Here is a 21,283-nt window from a genome sequence, read left to right as displayed (position 1 = left end):
AATTGACTTTAGGGACATTGCACAGATTAGCTCCACCTTGCAGCGCTGTTGTCCTGGGTTCGAGTCCTGCCGAGGACAACATCTGCAAGGAGTTTGTATGTTCTCCCCGTGTTTGCATGGATTTCCTACTATACTTCAAAGACATATTGATAGGGAAAAATGTACTTTGTGAGCTCTATGTGGGGCTCATAATCTACATAAAAAAATAAAATAACCCCAAAAAATCAGTGGAATAGGGTTGTTACTCCTGGAGGGGTTTGTAACAAAGAAAAAGATCTCACTTTACTGTTAGCACACTTGAGGAAAAGGAATCCTCAGAATGTTATTTTAGCAATTCTGTGTTATTCATGACTTCAGAAGAGAAGGATCTAGTAAGAATGAGTTTTGCCAGACAGCAGGGAAGGCAAGGAGGAAGCTTGGCTGTATAGCTAGAGATATAACCAGTAGGAAGAGAGATTGTGATCCTGCTGTATAGAGCACTGGTCAGACCACATCTGGAATAAGATGTCCAGTTCTAGAGACCCCGACCTACAAAAAAGACACTGATAAAATAGGACAGATGCAAAGTGGGGCTACAACAATGGTGGAAGCTCTGAAGCATAAAATATATTGGTGAGCCTTAGAGAACTTAATCTATGGATTTTAGAAAAGAAGAGAAAGGGGGGAAATGATTGAAACCTTTTTAATATATTGAGGGTATAAATAAGGCTCGGGAGGGAAGACTACAACAAGGGGGCACAATCTGAAATTACTTGGGTCGGGGGGGGATCAGAAGCAACGTCAGGATATATTATTACACTGAGAGTAGTTGAGACTTCCAGCAGATGTAGTTAGGAAATCTGTAGTAAGTGAACCATGTGTGGGATAAAGACGTCTCTCCTATAAGGCTCTGTTCACATCTGCGCTCGGGCCATTCCATTCCCCTGTCTGCATGAAATATGCGGAGAGAAAAGTCCTGCAAGTAGCATTTTTCTCTCTGCATTTTCCGTGTGGAAAATGAGCGGCAACCACACGGACCCAATTATAATCTATGGGGTCCGTGGGTTTCCTTAGGTAACTGATTTTTTTTTTATGTGGATAGTTTTCCGTTCGGGGGTTCCCCAACAGACTCCCTGATCGAAATGTGAACCGGCCTAAGACAAAATGGTAAGAATATAAGGGCAGACTATATGGACCAGGGTTTGTTTTTTTTTTTCTACCACCATTTTATGTTTCCAATGGCAATTTTCCTGCAGTAACCAGGACGCGTTGAATGGAGCAGCAGTAAAGCGTAACGCTGCTCCTCTATTCAATCCGTCATAAACTGGTTACTGAAAAAAATAATTAGACGTAAGATGTAATAAGACGCCGACTGTTCTGAGCCAGTTACATGACACCGATTCAGGAACCCAGTGACCATGTTATCAGCGACCAGTCCTATAGCGCTGTCTCTTTGGCCTCATTTCAGTATGGCTCTGACCTCTTTTGTCCTCTTCGGTATAATCGTATCTGTTGCTGCTAGTAGCTGTGGGGTCACATCTGGTTCCCAAGGCTTTGTCTGACAAAACCTGTATGAGACATATAACCATACAGACTCATTTGAGCATACAGATTTTATCATCCACCTCCATGCACACAATCGTATGTGTCAGTAGTGTTTATCCGTGTTCCTCTGGTATTGCATGTAGCATGCTTCATCCTATTTCCATACATCGGCCTCACAGAGACTCCATACAATGGCACTCGGCATGTTGTGGCTCTATAATAGGGACCTCTATATTACATACAGCCAGCATTTCTTTATAAGTGTCCCATGTCAGGTGTTGTCAGGAATTTAGCGCTGGGTATAGGAACATTTGCTAACCATCACCTCATGTTCATATTTTTCAGCTCCATGTTCATGCATGTCTTTTAACCCGGAAACCCGGAGGCTGTCTGTGGGGCTAGACAATGGTACTATCTCAGTAAGTATATTGTCAATTCTGTCTCTTGTCTAAGATGGACAGATTTAGATTTTGTGGCTGATTTATTAGATTAGGAACATTTAGGCAACTTTTATATTTTGTATTTCTGATCCTAACCATTCTTTTCTTGCTGTCAGTGAATGGAGACATCCAGAAGCTTGATAATATCCTACTAAAAGCCATCCATGTGTCATGTAATACTTACCAATTGGATATATATATATATATATATATATATATATATATATATAATTTAAATATAGATTGTGAGCCCCATATAGGGATTACTATGTCTTTTGTAGTATAGGAGTAAATCCATGCAAACACGGGGAGAACATACAAACTCCTTGCAGATGTTGTTCCTGGCGGGATTCGAACCCAGGACTCCAACGCTGCAGTGCTAACCACTAAGCCGCCGTTTTAGCCCAATTGGTAAACCCTGCCTGGACTGGCTCTGCCCCAACCCATGTTGGCCATGTCTACTCTTGGGTGGGATTTTGCACATCAGCTCCCCTTTTCAGATACCATTTCATATACCCAAATTTGCAGGGAATGGTTCAGAAATGTTGAGACTGTGATCCGCTTCCGGCTACGTTTCCATAGCAGGTCTTTCATGTCACCTATTTTTTTTGCCAAAATCCGCAGTCTCAAGGTACTCTCTCCCATTGCTTTTAATGGGATTCTGTGACTGCATTTATAAAGCCATGGCTTTGGGTTTGATTTCACATTGAAGTATAAAACCGTGACCTATAACGACATCTTGGCACATATTCTGCATGACAATCGTGCAGAAACTTCTTGGGCAGCCAAATGCAGATCCACAGTGGAAATCTGATTTCTGGTGCCAGATTTGCTGAAAATATCAGAAATATGATGAGCTTTACAGCCAATGGGTGTCAATAAGAATTTTCCTGTCCACTGACCGTAAACGGAGATCTTGAAAGTGGAGATGAAATGAGAAGCTGTATATTATCTAGTCACAGAACTTTTTATAGGAAAACACTAGAGATGAGCGAACACTGTTCGGATCAGCCGTTCCGAACAGCACGCACCCATAGCCATAGAAATGAATGGACGTAGCCGGCACGCGGGGGGTTAAACGACCGGCCGCCGGCAAAGTGTACGTGCCAGCTGCTTCCATTCATTTCTATGGGAGCGTGCTGTTTGGAACGGCTGATCAGAACAGTGTTCGCTCATCTCTAAAAAACACTTTTAACTGTGATGTTAAATTGAGGAGGAAAATAAACTTATAGGGGGTTTCTGGGACTTTGATATTGATGGGTTATCTATAGGATATTAGCTCAATGTCACAGTGACTGTAGATGATCGCCACCTCCTTATTGATCAGGCACGGCGCCATGCGTTTATTAGCGACTGTGCCTGGTAATGCAACACAGTCCAATTTGCTTGACTACAGCAGAACTGCAATAAAGTGTAATATCCAGGATGGCCACTAATTTATGGCACTGGGCTTGGTAATCCATGATGCTTATTGGAGAATTCTTTGGATTTTATATTCTAATTCTATAAATTATGTTTATAAAAAAAAAAGGGTTGCCATATGCTTTTTCCTCACTTTTTCCCCTCATTTACATCTGCGTCAGTCTCTATAAGAGAACCAGTTGCAGATTCCACTGGAAATTGATGGAGAGAAAAGTCCTGCATGGAGGTTTGCACTTTTCCCAATTATAGTCTGTAGGGTCAATCACTATTTTACGCTAGGTTCACACTAGCGTTGAGGTTCCTGTTCCTTGAGTCTGCTTAGGGACCTGAAAACTGGAAACCCAATTCACTTAAAAAGTAGTTACCTGCGGCCCCTTTAGACTACACTGTCTACCAATAAGTATTTGGACACCTATGTAAATGAAGATATCTGCGGTCGTGATGTACGTCACAACCAGGGCCGACGTCAGCACAAGGCATAATCGGCAAGTGCCGGGGCCCACAGAGCCTTTGGGGGCCCCCCGGCACTTGCCTGCCCAAGCACTTGCCTGTCCCTGAATACATAGGCGATTAAAGCAGGAACTGTCACAGCTCAGCTCCTGCTTTAACGCTGCGGTCCAGCTTCTGCATTTGTAGGCGCGATGTGATGACGTCACATCAGGCCTACAACTATGTGAGAGCGGAGAGAGCGGCGGGGGAGCATTGGAAGGTGAGTGTTTTTGTTTTTTGTTAAACATTAAGGTGGAACATAATGAAGGGGGCCCATGAAACTGGGGGCATATTAAGTGGGGTGGGGGGAAGAACAGCATGACACTGGGGAAGATGAAGGGGGGGGAGAACGGCATGACACTGGGGCAGATGAAGGGGGGGAGCAGCATGACACTGTGGCAAATAAGGGGGGGAAACAGCATGACACTGGGGCAGATGAAGGGGGGGAGAACGGCATGACACTGGGGAAGATGAAGGGGGGGAGAACGGCATGAATCTGGGGACAGAGGGAGGGGGTGACATGAAACTGGGGGCAGAGGAAGGGTGTATATGAAACTGGGGGAGAGATGGAGGGGGGGCATATAATTTACGGGTGACTGTAGGGGGATTATACTGTTTGGGGGCACATGAAAAATGAATGAGACTGTGCGGAGTCAACAAAAGTGGGCGGAGCTAAGTTTATCGCGGCGCGCAGTGCATGCCGCACATTTTGTCCCTCTTCCTACTCTTCAAAAGTTGGGAGGTATGGCGTAGGTGATGCCGCTCTCCTGCATGACGTCACTCGCTTTGTCCGCCTGCAGTGTCCAAACTCCCACCTCCTCCACAAGGGGCCCCACTGAAGCTCTGTCGCCCAAGGGTCCATAAAAACCTGGAGCCGGCCCTAGTCACGACTTCCGCTGTTAAATATGAAACAACACTGGCATTAGTCGCATGCAAGATGCCACGAAGTGCAGAGTTGTCCGATTTTGAGAAATGGGTAATTGTGGGGTACCACAGAAATGCGTGTGTAAATCATACTTATCGTGGGCGGTGATGCACAGTCCGACGTCTTCATGCTGCCACACCTTCCTCTTCTTTCTTCTTCCAGCAACCCCCTCCTCTCCTGGCTCTTCCCCCGCCTTCATCTTCTTTTCTAACGGAATGAAGAAGTTCGCGAGCGTACTGCAATTGCTGGCAAAGTTCTAAGGGATACTTAGAACTACAACAAAAATGGCGCCAGCGCATGCGCAGTAGTGCTCCGGAGGGAGCACTATTGTGCATGCACGGGATTTGGATTAAAGGCATATATGGGGCTCATACATCATAATTTTGCTGATGGAGCCCCTTTAAAGCACATAAAGTGACAATTGGGCTCACATGTTGTGCCTGTGTGTGGTCCGCTGATATACCCACAAGCTTCAGTGTCATCTGAGCTTTACCTCTGTATTATGACGTGGCACAGGATAAGCTCTTTTGGCACTTAGGGCAGAGTTGGCCGATTTTTGGCCTTATTTAGAATTCCTTCTTAAATAACAGGCTGAATATTTTAAGCTTGGCATAAAGCACTCGTATCAATTCCATGTTATATTAGGATTTACTAGTATATACTCTGTTTATTATGTGCACATATAGCCAGATATGTTCTATGATATCATACCAATTGTTCATTATAGGGTGATGCATATAGCACCACCTGCTGGAATATGGCGCATATGTACATTTCTTACTAAAAAAAAAAACTATAGACTTGGGGAATTGAACTACAGGGTAATGTCGGGACGATCAGGTAGCCTTGCTGAGTATATTGGGTAATCTGTCATACAGAAAGGTATAGAAGACCAGAGATCGCAATCGTATATCTATAACATAGCTATGCTTCATTTTTAGTACTGGTCTCTGGACCTCCAAGGCTCTGGTGCAATCATAACTTTTGCACCCACTAAATTTACACCCCTTGTGCCCGCTTTAGAAAGGATGAAGCCTTGGCTCCAGTGCCATGTTGGCGTGGCCATATTTGTGAGCAGTGCCAGTTCATTGTTGCAGAGCGATAAAAACAAAAGCCTCATCTATTACATTTCATTGCAATGTGTCAGCTTCCACTTGACCTAGAAACAGCTATCTCATTACCCAGTGTAACTAGATGCCCTTGTACCATGCATTTCATCTCCACAATGCCGCCTTTGTTCCCACTTGGGTTTGTATTCTTGACATTAAGAAGAGTGTTTTGTGGAGAGAAGTGTTCGGACTCGATAAACAGCCAGGACCCCTTTATAGCTGGATCAGCTTTTATTCTTACTTGTATATTTGTGGTTTTATGGATCGTTTGCAGTGCGGGTTACATCCTTCATGTACAGCTGAACCTGTAACATGTCCAATAATCGCTTGGTAATATGTTCTGTGACATTATGGGAAAGGAATAATCTGAAAATATAATAAAATAATCTAAGTCTCTTTTATCTGATACTGTAGCATGTGAAGCTGTTCACACGGTGCAGTTTTAGTGCTTAGGGTGGGTTCACTTCTGTGCCCCGGTCTCCACTTTCAGGCTTCCGTCTTCTGCCGACAGGAGACGGAAACCTAAAAGCAGAGATTGGGGTGCAGATGTGAACCTGCCCTTAAAAAAACCCAAACAAACAAAAAAAAAAACAACTGGTTTTGACGCGGAGACCAGAAGACGCTCAAGGGCGGACACTTTGCAAACCCATTCAAATGAATGGGTTTGAAAAGTGACTGTGGTTTCAGTCTCCTGTCCAGTGTCTCAGGCAGAAACCTTAAAACAGAGACCGGGGCGCAGGTGTGAACATGCCCTTATTCTGAGGCTAATTATGTGGTAGACAGCGGTTTTTCAGGTTGCAGAGAAAGAAGTATCCTACTGGATCTTGCTGAGGATTCTGCAGCTCATTCATCCACACCATGTGCGGTGCAAAACTTACATAGATTAGCACCGTTCGTAGCAAAAAAAAAATCTGCACAAGTTTTTGAAGCAGATTTTCGAACCATAGGAACCCCATCCCCATGTTGTTGTTGTTGTTGTTGTTGTTGTTGTTGTTGTTGTTGTTGTTGTTGTTGTTGTTGTTGTTGTTGTTGTTGTTGTTGTTGTTGTTGTTGTTGTTGTTGTTGTTGTTGTTGTTGTTGTTGTTGTTGTTGTTGTTGTTGTTGTTGTTGTTGTTGTTGTTGTTGTTGTTGTTGTTGTTGTTGTTGTTGTTGTTGTTGTTGTTGTTGTTGTTGTTGTTGTTGTTGTTGTTGTTGTTGTTGTTGTTGTTGTTGTTGTTGTTGTTGTTGTTGTTGTTGTTGTTGTTGTTGTTGTTGTTGTTGTTGTTGTTGTTGTTGTTGTTGTTGTTGTTGTTGTTGTTGTTGTTGTTGTTGTTGTTGTTGTTGTTGTTGTTGTTGTTGTTGTTGTTGTTGTTGTTGTTGTTGTTGTTGTTGTTGTTGTTGTTGTTGTTGTTGTTTGTGTTGTTGTTTTTTTTTAAATGTAGATTATGAGCCCCATATAGGGATCACAATGTACGTTTTCTTTTTTCTTTTTGTCCTGTCAGTATGTCTTTGTAGAATGGGAAGACATCCACGCAAACACTGGGAGAACATGCAAACTCCTTGCAGATGTTGTTCCTGGTGGGATTGTAACCCAGGACTCCAGCGCTGCAAAGCTGCAGTGCTAATCACTGAGCCACCGTGTTGTCCCTGTTTGTTTTTATCTGTTTCTATGTTGTTCTGCATCCCATTCATTTAGTAGGAAATATAAAGTGAACTGAAAATAGGGCAGGATGTTTTTTTTTATTTTTTTTATTTTGCTAGATGGAGGGGGGAGAGAGACTAGCTGAAAAATTCTGCCTGTGCCCACCATTCAAATTAATGGAAGGCAGATTATAGGCATCTTGTTGAAGCAGAATTTGAGGAAAAGGCCTCTAAATTTGTTCCTCAAAACTCAACATACATGCAGCTTTTTTTATGCATTCATAAAAAATTCATTTGTTCTCTCCTTGTATACAATTAAGGGGGTTTTCATGAAGGCAACTCCTCCTAAAATGGAGACCCTTGAAATCATCTGGTTGCTTTTGACCCGGCATCTCTGACCCCTTACCTTTAGCGGGTTTCAGTGCATTCTGTGCATACATATCCCCTGCAGCAAATCTTACATCAGGCCGCCCAGGACATGAATCGTTCTTATTTAGCACTTTGGATGGGACCCCCTGTGTGACTTCCATAGTAATATAGTAATAGTATGGGGTGTCTTCATATAAGGACCACCTTAATCCTATAAAACATAACATTGTGGTAAAATAATTGACTAATGTATAATAAAGTACATAATAGTGGTACGAGATGTCCACCCTGTAATTGACAACGTATAGGTGAGTGTTATATGCTAGTGGTAATGTTGGTTTTGGACTACTGTACAGTCAGCACCCTCAGCCGGTAACTTGTCCAGCTCTTACATTTACATACTTGGTGTATTCCTAGAACGCGTTACACGGGTTCTCCAAATGAAGTCACAGCACTGACCTGGAGGTTACCTATATATACTATAGATGGCGCTGCACACATGATATTTTTAACCCACCTCACATTTCACATCTTATATGTGTCCGAGTCCTATTCCTAACCGGCCCTGAATATCCGCTCTGTATCCTCAGAACACCCTGCGCCTGCTCTACTTTGTGTCTGTATTTAGCCATTTTAGGCCTTCTCCTGTCCTCATTAGCTTAAGACAATTATAGCTGACCTGAGCAGAAGGAAGGAGTGATTTACAGCACACCGGCTCCCGGCAGTACAGCGTGGCATTAATATATCATGATGGAATAGAATATCACACATAATATCAGAAATGATGCTAATTGTTACAACCTGTAGCCATTAATAATACAATGCCCCTAATGGATTATTTCCAGTCATCTTGTTAGGATAGACCCTCACTCGCCGACTGAAGTGCTGTAGCACTGCCCTATATAGTAGTATAGAGCCCAGCTGCCGCCCATTGATCAGAGTGTGATGACCTATTTCGGCAGCAGGCGGACACGGGCGGTCACCTTAACAAACCCATTCAACTGAATGGATTTTAAAACTGACCGCCGGGTTTCTGTCCCCAGTCCAGTTTCGCCGGCGCTGCAGACGGAATCCCGGCGCAATGCACAAACCGGACAACGGGCACAAGTGTGAAAGCCTCCGTACTAACTTTTTAGGGCTTATAAAATATTATATATGATATAATATACCTCTAACTTTAATTAAGGGGTAATGTTTTATTTAATGCCTAAACAACCTGATACTCCGGTGTCCTTCTGGCATATTCCGATCCTTCTACTTCTCAAAGTGAAAATGTTCACTGGCTGTGATATCACACAACCCTTCCGCTGATTGGCCTCGGTGGTCACTTGACTGCTGAGGCCAGTCAGTGGCCTCAGCAGGCCTCTGGAAGCAACCCATGATGTTACAGGTAGTGACTAGAGATGAGCGAACACTCTTCGGATCAGCCGTTCCGAACAGCACGCACATTGAAATGAATGGAAGCACCTGGCACGTACACTTTGCCGGCGGCCGGTCGCCATGCCTGGTGCTTCCATTCATTTTTATGGGAGCGTGCTCTTTTCGGAACGGCTGATCCGAACAGTGTTCGCTCATCTCAGGCCCTTCGCTGAGGCTCTTGAATGGCCTCAGCACTCATGTGTGGCTGGTACTTCTGCCACACGTCAGCACGGAACCAAGAAAACCGGACCGTGCAAGGAGGCATCGGAGCACTATGGAAAGGTGAGTGTGATATTTTTTTATATTTATCAATGCCCCCAGCCTGTTTAAAACATAAACAGGTTGTTCATTTTTGCCTGGGCAACCCCTTTAACTTTCAGGTAACTGCTGATTTTCTGGCATTATTTACTGTATGTCATTAATACATTTTGTTACACACGTGTACAAAACTGTTGTTTCCCCTCGTTTAATGAAAGAAAAACCCACAATGGTCACAGAAACTTGTATCTGGCAAAAGTGGTAATAAATAAAAAATTGTATGAAAGTGAACAAATGAAAGTTAGACATTGTTTTAGTATTAAAAAAAATAAATAATAAAATCATAAAAAAGGCCTGGACAGAAATGATGATACCCCTGAAAATGTGACCAAAGGGACATGTTACATCTCAGTGTGTCCACTAAATAGCATCACAGGTCCCTACTATCTTGTAATCAGTCAGTGGCCTGTATATAGGGCTACAGATACTCACTGTCCTGTGTGGTGACCTGTATATAGGGCTACAGATACTCACTGTGCTGTGTGGTGGCCTGTATATAGGGCTACAGATACTCACTGTGCTGTGTGGTGGCCTGTATATAGGGCTACAGATACTCACTGTGCTGTGTGGTGGCCTGTATATAGGGCTACAGATACTCACTGTGCTGTGTGGTGGCCTGTATATAGGGCTACAGATACTCACTGTGCTGTGTGGTGGCCTGTATATAGGGCTACAGATACTCACTGTGCTGTGTGGTGGCCTGTATATAGGGCTACAGATATTCACTGTGCTGTTCGGTGACTTCGTATGGACCACACTCAACATGGATAAGAGGAAGTGAAGGAAAGAGTTGTCTCAGGAGCTTAGAAAGAAAATTATAGACAAGCATGTTAAAGGTAATGGTAATAACACCATCACCAAACAGCTTGATGTTTCTGTGACTACAGTTGCACATATTAGTCAGAAATGTAAGATCCTTGGGACTGTAGCCGACCTCCCAGGACGTGGCCGCAGGAAGAAAATTGATGACAAATCAAAGAGATTGATAATGTGAATGGTAACAAAAAAGCCCAGAAAAACTTCTAAAGCGATTAAAAGTGAACTTCAAGGTCAAGGAACATCAGTTTCAGATCGCACCATCCGTCGTTGTTTGAGCCAAAGTGGACTTCATGGGAGACAACCAAGGAGGACACCATTGTGGAAAACAAATCATTAAAAAGCCAGACTGGAATTTGTCAAACTACATGTTGACAAGCCACAAAGCTTCTGGGAGAATGTCCTATGGACAGATGAGACAAAAATCGAACTTTTTGGCAAGAAACATCAGCTCTATGTTCACAGATGGAAAAATCAAGCATATCTTGAAAAAAAAAACCACTGTCCCTACAGGGAAACATGGAGGAGGCTCTGTTATGGTCTGGGGCTGCTTTGTTGCATCTGGCACAGGGTGTCTTGAATCTGTGCAGGGTACAACGAAATCTCAAGACTATCGAGGGATTCTAGAGAGAAATGTGCTGCCCATTGTCAGAAAGCTTGGTCTCAGTCGAAGGTCATGGGTCTTACAACAGGATAATGACCCAAGACCAAGAGCTAAAAACACCCAAGAATAGCTAAGAGGAAAACATTGGACTATTCTGAAGTGGCCTTCTATGAGCCCTGGCCTAAATCCTATTGAGCATCTTTGGAAGGAGCTGAAACATCCCGTCTGGACAAGGTCTCCTTCACACCCGAGACAACTGGAGCAGTTTGCTCATGAGGAGGCCAAAATACCTGCTGAGAGGTGCAGAAGTCTCATTGACAGTTACAGGAGTCGTCTGATCGCAGCGATTGCCTCAAAAGGTTGTGCAACAAAATATTAAGTTACGGGAACCTTCATTTGTGTCCAGGCCTGTGTCATGAGGTTTGTTTATTTGTTTATTTATTTTAATTCTGTTGCAGTGAAAAGCAATGTCTGACTTTCATTTGTTCATTTTCATAGAATTTTTATTTACGGTATTAGTTTTGTCAGATTCAAGTTATTTCTGTGATCATTGTGGGTTTTTCTTTAATTAAATGAGGTACCAACAGTTTTGTCCATCTGTGTATATACTTTTATTGAATCCTGCATCTTTTTCTTTTCTCCTTTCTAGTGAAAGAAGGGCACAGCTCATGATACGGAAAGATGTACAGGCTCTTGTACACTATAGGAAAGCAGAGGCTGGTGTGGACCTTACTTCATCCAGTTATATCTTTGGCATTAGAAAACATAAAAATATGCTTTTGAGCTTCTCATCTTTCATATGACACCAAGACTGCAGTTCTACCTGTTACTTTCAGAGATATCATTTGATACTGTCAGGTCTGTGATATTTATAGGCGTCTGCAGCTACTCCCAACTACAACTGTATTTTCAATTGGTGATAACTGAGAATAATACAGGTAGAACTGCAATCTTGGTGTCATGTAAAAGATGAAACGCTAAAAAGCATCCTTCTACATCTTTCAAACACTCAATTTTTAAGCTTTTAGAATGACCGAAATATATTGGTTTTAGGTGACCCCCCCCCTCCAGCCTGAGACAAAGAGTAAGGAACTAATATCAATGCCATGGAAACCTGACACAATAGAAATGTGAACATAGTCTAAGTGATGGAGACAGGAGGACTGATTATTTCCATCTTAACCTTTCTGGGATGACATGAACCCTTCTCTGCCTCTCTGATGTGGTCAGCTAAATGTGATCAGTTCCATAACTCCCATAGAGGTCAAGGGATGGAAACGTGGCCAAAGTGGGATTATCCTTCATCTTGCTAGATGCATTCCTGACTTTGGCTCAGATCACTGCACCAAACATGTATATGCAGTTCTTCATTTAACAAATATTTTTAAAAGAATTTTATTTCTCTTTATCCAGGAATTTATTTTATCTGAGGATTACAACAAAATGAACCCTACAAGAACATACTCTGGTAAGAACATCATGTAATTGCTCTTTTGACTGTACGGACTGTTCTGACACTTGTAGCAATTTCCATCACTTTGTAGTCATATTTCTATTTGTTACACTATTGAATGAAATTTTAGGAAATCTCATACATGCCATGTGGCAAAAATATGCAGTATATGTGCTAGTTTTTGATTTCGCAAGGAGGGGGGAGCCGCATTTGTTCCCCCTTCTCCATTGGAGTACGCACAATAACTTACAATATCGATTACTCTAGGACAACTTTTTTGTCTTCATTATTTTTGTAGACTATTGTTCTTCAATCAGTTTTGTAGACTGAAGTTCTCCAGATAAGTGTATCTATAATCTAAGAACTATGATTGTGTATCTATAGCACTGTCACCCACTTGAGCCTACAGTAATATTAATAACCCGATGCTTTGTTACCATACAGCGCACCAGAGCAGAGTAACCATGGTTCTCTTCATTCTGGAGATGGAGTGGATGTTGAGTACAGGTCAGGACAAACTCTTTACCTGGCATTGCTCAGAGACTGGAGAACGCCTGGGAAACTACCGTACTACAGCCTGTGCTTCATGTCTACAGTATCCTTTTATCTGAAATTGGAATTTCATTGTGGTGTCTTCGTAACATTTTATCACACTTCTATTACTTTTACAATTGGAATAGTCTTCCACTCCTCCAAGTTTCCCTGTACATCTTCAGTCTAGTATTGTGCCATGTTGAAAACTGTCGACAAGAATGGTAAGGACAGTGTTCACCATACTGCCTTGGTTAGAATAATGGCTGGATTGGAACAGCTCACCCATACAACAGAGTCCAATGGGGATATTGTGGACTCAAGAAAGAACTGGAAGAGTGAAGAACGTCTGCTAAGGTGGCTATACTTGTCAGAATAAAGCGAGGACTAGCTACCTCTTATGTATACTGGGAATCCCGACTCTTCTGAGCAGGTGACGTACGACCACTCTCCCCCCAGACGTGTGCCAATGGAACCTGATAATAGCGTGAAGAGTCCTTTGGGAATATTGCACAATTCTACTATATGTGTAACATTGTACTTCATTCACAGTGCCAGCGATCATAGGGTGCACTGGACTTAGGTGTGATACCGGTCTATAACTAGACTGATTTGCCATTAAGGTGACTTTGGGTGTACCCCCTAACGTTGTTCCAGACACTGATGGCACTCGGAGATCGTACATCACTTGGCTCCCATCTTTATGTGCTTGTTGAGTCTTATGGAGTTGTCTCCACTCTGCTCCTACAACTTCCTCGACAAACAAAGATTTTCAGCATGATTGTAGAATTTTATGCCCATTCAGACACAAAAACACAAATGAAGCTGGGCACCGATGATGAAATGTCATCTCCGATCAAGACCTCTAATTCTTTTTAATGATCGCAACAATTACAGTGGTTTCGGATGGAGCTGAGAGTCATGATGACAGAATTACTTACGTTTTCTGGAATAAGAAATTAACACATTGCTGATTTCTTGGGGGGAATTTATACAGAATTGATCCTTAAGGACTTCTATGCTGTATATGATGAGATCTGCATTGTGAGCAGCAGCTGTGGCCGCACGTGTTACCTGCAAGACCAGCCATGGGAACCGCGCCACCGCTTTCTATTACCTACAGCTCACCCTCTCCAGTTACAGCGCCTGTAATTGAGCAGAGCCTTATGTTCTGCCCCGATGATTTACACTGCTTTATTAACTATTCAGTACTCTGTAAATCTCATGGCCTGTAAGTAAAAGACGGCTTTACTGCTTCCTTTCATCTTCCTGTTATTCAACAAATTCTTAAAGATTAGGAGGTATAAAGAAATACTTAAAGAAAGGGATTTTGTTTGCAATCGGAAAGGTTCAAGTTGTGTACCATGTTATTGGTTGAGCTGCCGCCTTTGACATGACTGCTTGTGGAGCTGCAGGTTCAGAGCTCAGTGGGTTGACACAATGATTGACCTTAATTATAACCAAACACAAAACCAGATCATTGTCACGGGGGCCAAGTATTCAGGTTTGTTTCCCTTGACTCTGATGTAACAGATTTGATGTGGAGACTAGACACGTGTTTGTCGGTGACCATTCTGGGCAGGTCACTATTCTGAAACTTGAACAAGACAACTGTAGCCTCATTACTACATTTAAGGGACATACAGGTGAGTGTTTTTTGCTCCATTTAGGTGATCGAGCCATTTGCTGACCTCAGAGGAGTTGCCAGGTTAAAGGGATATTTTTACAGTTATGGTATTTTGATAGAGCAGGTCGTCACGTTACGATCCATGAGGGTGTGACCTTGGAGACCTGCACGAATCTTGAGAATAAAGGGGCTGCAGAGCTTATTTAGCAATATGGCCGCTTTACTGGTTTCCCTGCACATTGGTGTTCCTAACATGGTGAATAACCAGGGCACCACTGTGCATGAAAAGAGAACAAAGGAGAAGTTATTTAGTGCCTTGTCCCCTGCATTCTCAACATTTGTCAGGTCCCTGTTTAGTGTCTTGGCCCCTGCATTCTCAGCATTCATTGGGTCCCTATTCAGTGCATTGGCCCCTGCATTCTCAGCATTTATTGGGTCCCTGTTCAGTGCATTGGCCCCTGCATTCTCAGATATTTATTGGGTCCCTGTTCAGTGCATTGGCCCCTGCATTCTCAGCATTTGTGGGGTCCTAGAGTTCATACATCCACCTATCAGAATCAGAAGAACGGTATATTAAAATACAACATGCTCAATCCTTCTTTCCTCCAACATCTTTGGGAACATTGGGCACCTCTTAATAAATACCAGGACAGTAGAGTTAGAAGGTAAAACCCACTGATACATGGTTTACACTAGCGCTTGCTATACTTTTTATGTACCCATCCCCAAACAGGTGCAAAAAAAAAATGTAGAGAAAAAACGCCTGCAAGCAGGACTTTTTTTCTCCAGCTTCCAGACAGAAACCCAGGTAACCATTTTTTAAGTGGGGTCAGCCTTCCGTTATTCGGGTCCCCAAGCGGTCCCAAAGAACGTAAAGCCAAACACTAGTGTGAATCTAGCGTAAATCTGGCTCCTATATTTTTCCACAGCCTATCTGACTTCTTCATAAATGGCTGATGGTTGGACAGAAGCAGTAAAGCTCCTCTAATTCATGAACATACGAAGTGTCTGATTCCTATGATAGTAAATAACAAACTGTACATCTTCTACAGTACTAATAACTGTATAATTAAGAATAATCGCAATCTTCTGACTCCACCCCCAAATTTAGTCCCAACTGCGGCTCCAAAGCCTTGCTCCATAGACTTTTAACACAGGGTGTCCGGAACATAAGTGAACAAAATGAAAGGGTGGACTTTAGCCGGTATATGAAGCATTTTTTTTTTTTTATTAATGAACATATGACTGGAAATGCACCGTGGCGGCGCTGCAGGTAGACAGACACAGTGCATTTCTGCAGGATGTTTTGCCAGTGTTGCTTGAAGACGTGCCTTTGAACATGAGGGCAAGCAGGATGGAGCACCTCCCCATTTTGGCCACATCATCCGTAAACACATCAACAACCGATGGCTGGTCCAATCGGTGAATCAGACGCGGCGGACCTGTGCTGTGGCCCGCTTGTTCGCCGGATTTGACCCCACTTGATTTTTATTGTGGGGACATGTCAAGTCTGTTGTATACGCAACGCCTGTGCCAACCCGCGAAGAGCTCATGAACCGCATCCAGGCTGCATTCGTCACGGTGAGGGCCATGCCAGGAGTCTGAATGCGTGCTTCAGTCCATCTCCCGGTGTTGCACTGCTTGTATCGAGGCAGGCGGACGGCACTTCAAGTAATTCTTGTAATAAGTAACAGTGATTAAACTGATTTCCCATTAGAGCGCTTACTCTTATTAGTTTCTCCTTTCACATGGCGCAGCGAGGAATAGGAAACTGACATCTCGGTCTACCTGCAGCACCACAACGGTGCATTTCCGGTCACATTTTCATTTAATGAAAAAATCCAGATAACGGCTAAAGTCCACCATTTCGTTTTGTGGTACTTACTTTCCGGACACCTCGTATATGTCCAATCCCAAAAATCTTTGGGCTTGGTTGAGTTTCATCTAATGAATAAGAACAACTATACGCTTACTACGTCCTCATGCGTAGCCTCTGCCAGACTCAATCGTATGTGGATATCCAACATTGTCAGCATTACAGGTTTCCGTATAGATTCACACACACTTAGTCACTGCCGTCTGATACGGAAGCTATTACTCATGAAGAATCTCATTTATCATCCTTTGTTACACATAACTGCTAGTATTATAAGATTCACTTGACTTGCTGTTCTGTGTATGCTGAAAGATACCGTCGGCTATTGCACAGACCTGATCCAAAACGCACTATATCCAGTATATAACTGTGACTGCTGATTGTACCCCATTAAACTAATAGTGATTAATCTGCATTATATCAGATTTTTCTAGTGACCTCCTAATGTAGAGCCCTTACTACCGGGAGACTAGTCATCCGATTATGCCTTTTGTTATACCTCTCCTTGTGACATTGCTATTGTGTCGCTCTCACAATTGGCACATAGGGATATGCTTCTATTTTCCATCTGGGCACTATTAGCTCAGTGTTGCTGCTTATAACGCACTGTACGTTGTTATTGTGAGATTTTTCAGTTTTTCCCCATATAGCCGCCATCCGTGGGCTCAGACTTCGCTAATCATCAAGGAATTAACATCAACCTCTAATTACAGCAATTTACAAGCACAGACTTTCTCTTAATCCCCAGCTCCTTTTAGCTGTCGGCGTTTTCCATGACTCGTATGACAGAGCTGACTTATCACGGCATTGTGTTTTATGCTTCCTGATATTTTTAGTGTGTTCTTCTTTGTATTTGTATAGCGACTTCTGAAGCTGTTTTGTACATCGACATTGCTTGAACCCTGTTTGGGGTTTCTCTCCCCAAATCCGCTTCAAAAACTCCTGCACGCAGGTCTTCTCTCTCTGCATTTTTCCGCATTTTTTGGGTGTAAACCCGGTGGACCCCATTATGTACGCGTATTAGGTTTCCATTCTTCAGGTCCGCTTGGGAACTGAGTGTCCGGCAAGGGAATATAACAATAGAAGATCTCCTTTCTATAAGAATTACATTAGAAGATAAAACCTCTGTAGCTAATGCTAAATAACAGTATTGCACCCACCACTGACAATAGGTGACGTCACAGCATATCTGCTTCTCCTTCCTGCGTGTGACCCTGTTGCTTAAGGGTAAGTTCACACGGGGTTTTTTGGTCAGGATTTTGAGGCTGTATCCGCCTAAAAATCCTGACCAAAAAGACGGCTCCCATTGAAATCAATGGCAGCCGGTCAGTTCTTCTTTCCGGGAGCCCTTTGTTCTGTTTCCCGGAAAAAAAGAAGCGACATGATCATTCTTTCAGGCGGATTCACGGAGGACACTCCTTCCCGACTAGGCCCGTTCATTTGGGCCTAATCCGGATCGGAGTGCACGACTGCACTGCACAGACATCCGTATTTTGGACTGGAACCTGAGGCGGCCTCCGCCTCAGGTTCCGGTCCAAAAAAACCCATGTGAACTTACCCTTAAGCACCGACCAGTGACTCAGGACCCTCTCAGGTGACCTGTGAATCTTCCAATGACTCTACTAACCTGTGCTTATTTCCCAGCTGGTGTGACGACCTTGTGTTGGGACCCGGTACAGAGACTTTTGTTTTCTGGAAGTTCCGACCATTCCATTATCATATGGGACATCGGAGGACGGAAAGGAACAGCTCTAGAACTGCAAGGACATCAGTAAGAAATTGTTCACTACTCATTCATTTTCATGAAGGGTTATAACTAGAGATGAGCGAACACTAAAATGTTCGGGGTTCAAAATCTGATTCGAACAGCCGCACACTGTTCAACTGTTCGAACGGCTTTCGAACCCCATTATAGTCTATGGGGGGAAATTCTCGTTTCAGGGGTAGGCAACATTCGATCAAATTCTACTTACCAAGTCCATGAGTGAGGGTCGGGCTGGATTCTTCTCCCTGCACAGCGTCCACACGTCCTCTTCCGGCCTTGAATTCAGTCTGCTAGGCATCGGGCCTGGGCAGAGCCGACTACACATGCCCGCACTACAAGCGGACATGCGCAGTCGGCTCTACCCAGGCCCGATGCCTGGCAGAATGAATGCAGAGCCGGAAGAGGACGTGGGGACGCTGATCAGGGAGAAGACATCTAAAGGTAAGAGAAGAACCAGCGTTGATTGGCAATGTATAGCATTCTGCCAATCAACGCTGGTTCTGCATCGAATCTTAACTTCGAACAGCGAGTGGTACTCAATCGAGTATGAGTATTTCGAATACTGTAGTATTCGATTGAACACCTACTCGATCGAGTACTACTCGCTCATCTCTAGTTATAACTTCTACAGAACAAAATTCTCCTATGGCTTTGTTCATGTTGGCATTGTAGGTTCTGTCATGTTGGTAGACGAAAGTAACTCTCTGTACAACACATCAAAATGCTCCATGTCATACACCATTGTAAAGGAGTGTCCATGATGTGGAGCAACGCGTGGTATAACTAATAATAAGAGAACAAAAAGTCTCTGCTCCTTTATCCACCATCTGTGCCCTTTCTGGCTTGTGTTGGGGCTGCTTTGCCGGATTCTCTGAAGCTCACATGGTAAGAAACCAGTGATGTGTGTGGCGTCACCAGACAGTGGACAATGGAGCACTGAAAACCGATAAAATATATATATTACACCTCACCCCAGTGCCATCATTGCTACTGATAGTCATGTTCACAGTCAGCTACATCCTTTAATAAGATTGTACACAGCTAGGGACAGTAGCCAATACACAATTCTCATTCTTACTCGCTTCTTCGCCATCTTATATGCTGTGAGTATTGAGCACCTTGGGAGCCGTCCTTCTCGGCAATCATGGGGGAGAAAATATCTTCAAATGAATAGAATGAATTTATATAACCTATAAATGAACAATAACCTAATGGAAAATGTACAAGAAAAAAAAAATCTATAAACCTCCCAGACATTCATCTCTTCATTTCCTTGCGTCCATCGATTTTATTTATTTTACCACGCAATCCTCGGTGTCCCAGGAGATCAGTCCTGCCCCTTTCCTCACTATTCTGTGTCTGGTAGAGATGAGCGAACAGTGTTCTATCGAACTCATGTTCGATCGGATATTAGGCTGTTCGGCATGTTCGAATCGAATCGAACACCGCGTGGTAAAGTGCGCCATTACTCGATTCCCCTCCCACCTTCCCTGGCGCCTTTTTTGCTCCAATAACAGCACAGGGTAGGTGGGACAGGAACTACGACACCGGTGACGTTGAAAAAAGTAGGCAAAACCCATTGGCTGCCGAAAACATGTGACCTCTAATTTAAAAGAACAGCGCCGCCCAGCTTCGCGTCATTCTGAGCTTGCAATTCACCGAGGACGGAGGTTTCCGTCCAGTTAGCTAGGGGTTAGATTCTGGGTAGGCAGGGACAGGCTAGGATAGGAAGGAGAAGACAACCAACAGCTCTTATAAGAGCTAAATTCCAGGGAGAAGCTTGTCAGTGTAACGTGGCACTGACGGGCTCAATCGCCGCAACCCAGCTTTCCCAGGATCCTGAATGGAATACACTGTCAGTGTATTCCCGTATACCCGATATATACCCCCGATACCCGTTCCAACGGTGTGCCCCCCCACCTTCACCCCAGAAATACCCTGCAAGTCCCCTAGCAATAGGATTGGGGCTATATACACCCACTATTTTTGCTACTGCCATATAGTGCCATTGTCTGACTGGGAATTCAAAGAATATATTGGGCTTACATATAACTTCAATTCCAGGGAGAAGCTTGTCAGTGTAACGTGGCACTGACGGGCTCAATCGCCGCAACCCAGCTTTCCCAGGATCCTGAATGGAACACACTGACAGTGTATTCCCGTATACCCCATATATACACCCCAAATCCCCGTTCCAACGGTGTGCCCCCCCACCTTCACCTCAGAAATACCCTGCAAGTCCCCTAGCAATAGAATTGGGGCTATATACACCCACAATTTTTGCTACTGGTATATAGTGCCATTGTCTGACTGGGAATTCAAAGAATATATTGGGGTGACGTGCACCCACAATTTTTGCTACTGCTATACAGTGCCATTGTCTCACTGGGAATTCAAAGAATATATGGGGGTTATGTGCACCCACAATTTTTAATACTGGTATACAGTGCCATTGTCTGACTGGGAATTCAAAGAATATATGGGGGTTACGTGCACCCACAATTTTTAATACTGCTATACAGTGCCATTGTCTGACTGGGAATTCAAAGAATATATGGGGGTTACGTGCACCCACAATTTTTAATACTGCTATACAGTTCCTTTGTCTCACTGGGAATTCAAAGAATATATGGGGGTTATGTGCACCCACAATTTTTAATACTGGTATACAGTGCCATTGTCTGACTGGGAATTCAAAGAATATATGGGGGTTATGTGCACCCACAATTTTTGCTACTGCTATACAGTTCCATTGTCTCACTGGGAATTCAAAGAATATATGGGGGTTATGTGCACCCACAATTTTTAATACTGGTATACAGTGCCATTGTCTGACTGGGAATTCAAAGAATATATTGGGGTTATGTGCACCCACAATTTTTACTACTGGTATATAGTGCCATTGTCTGACTGGGAATTCAAAGAATATATGGGGGTTATGTGCACCCACAATTTTTAATACTGGTATACAGTGCC

The 21,283-nt window shown here is 43.4% G+C and overlaps 1 protein-coding gene across 1 annotated transcript in view; it reads left to right on the top strand.

Moving 5' to 3' along the window:
- Window positions 1-21,283, top strand: part of WDFY2 (WD repeat and FYVE domain containing 2) — a 55,802-nt gene that overhangs the window by 15,099 nt on the left and 19,420 nt on the right. Inside the window, exons 3-7 of the mRNA XM_075262957.1 lie at window positions 1,870-1,943; window positions 12,469-12,523; window positions 12,953-13,103; window positions 14,573-14,685; window positions 18,187-18,313. Of these exons, the coding sequence (XP_075119058.1) occupies window positions 1,870-1,943; window positions 12,469-12,523; window positions 12,953-13,103; window positions 14,573-14,685; window positions 18,187-18,313 (520 nt within the window). The remainder of the gene's footprint in view (window positions 1-1,869; window positions 1,944-12,468; window positions 12,524-12,952; window positions 13,104-14,572; window positions 14,686-18,186; window positions 18,314-21,283) is intronic.

Source organism: Leptodactylus fuscus, chromosome 2 (genome assembly GCF_031893055.1).
Source record: "Leptodactylus fuscus isolate aLepFus1 chromosome 2, aLepFus1.hap2, whole genome shotgun sequence".
In the NCBI taxonomy this organism is placed as follows: domain Eukaryota; kingdom Metazoa; phylum Chordata; class Amphibia; order Anura; family Leptodactylidae; genus Leptodactylus; species Leptodactylus fuscus.
The sequence above is the reverse complement of the archived record's forward strand: the minus strand, read 5'-3'. Positions and strand labels throughout refer to the sequence as shown.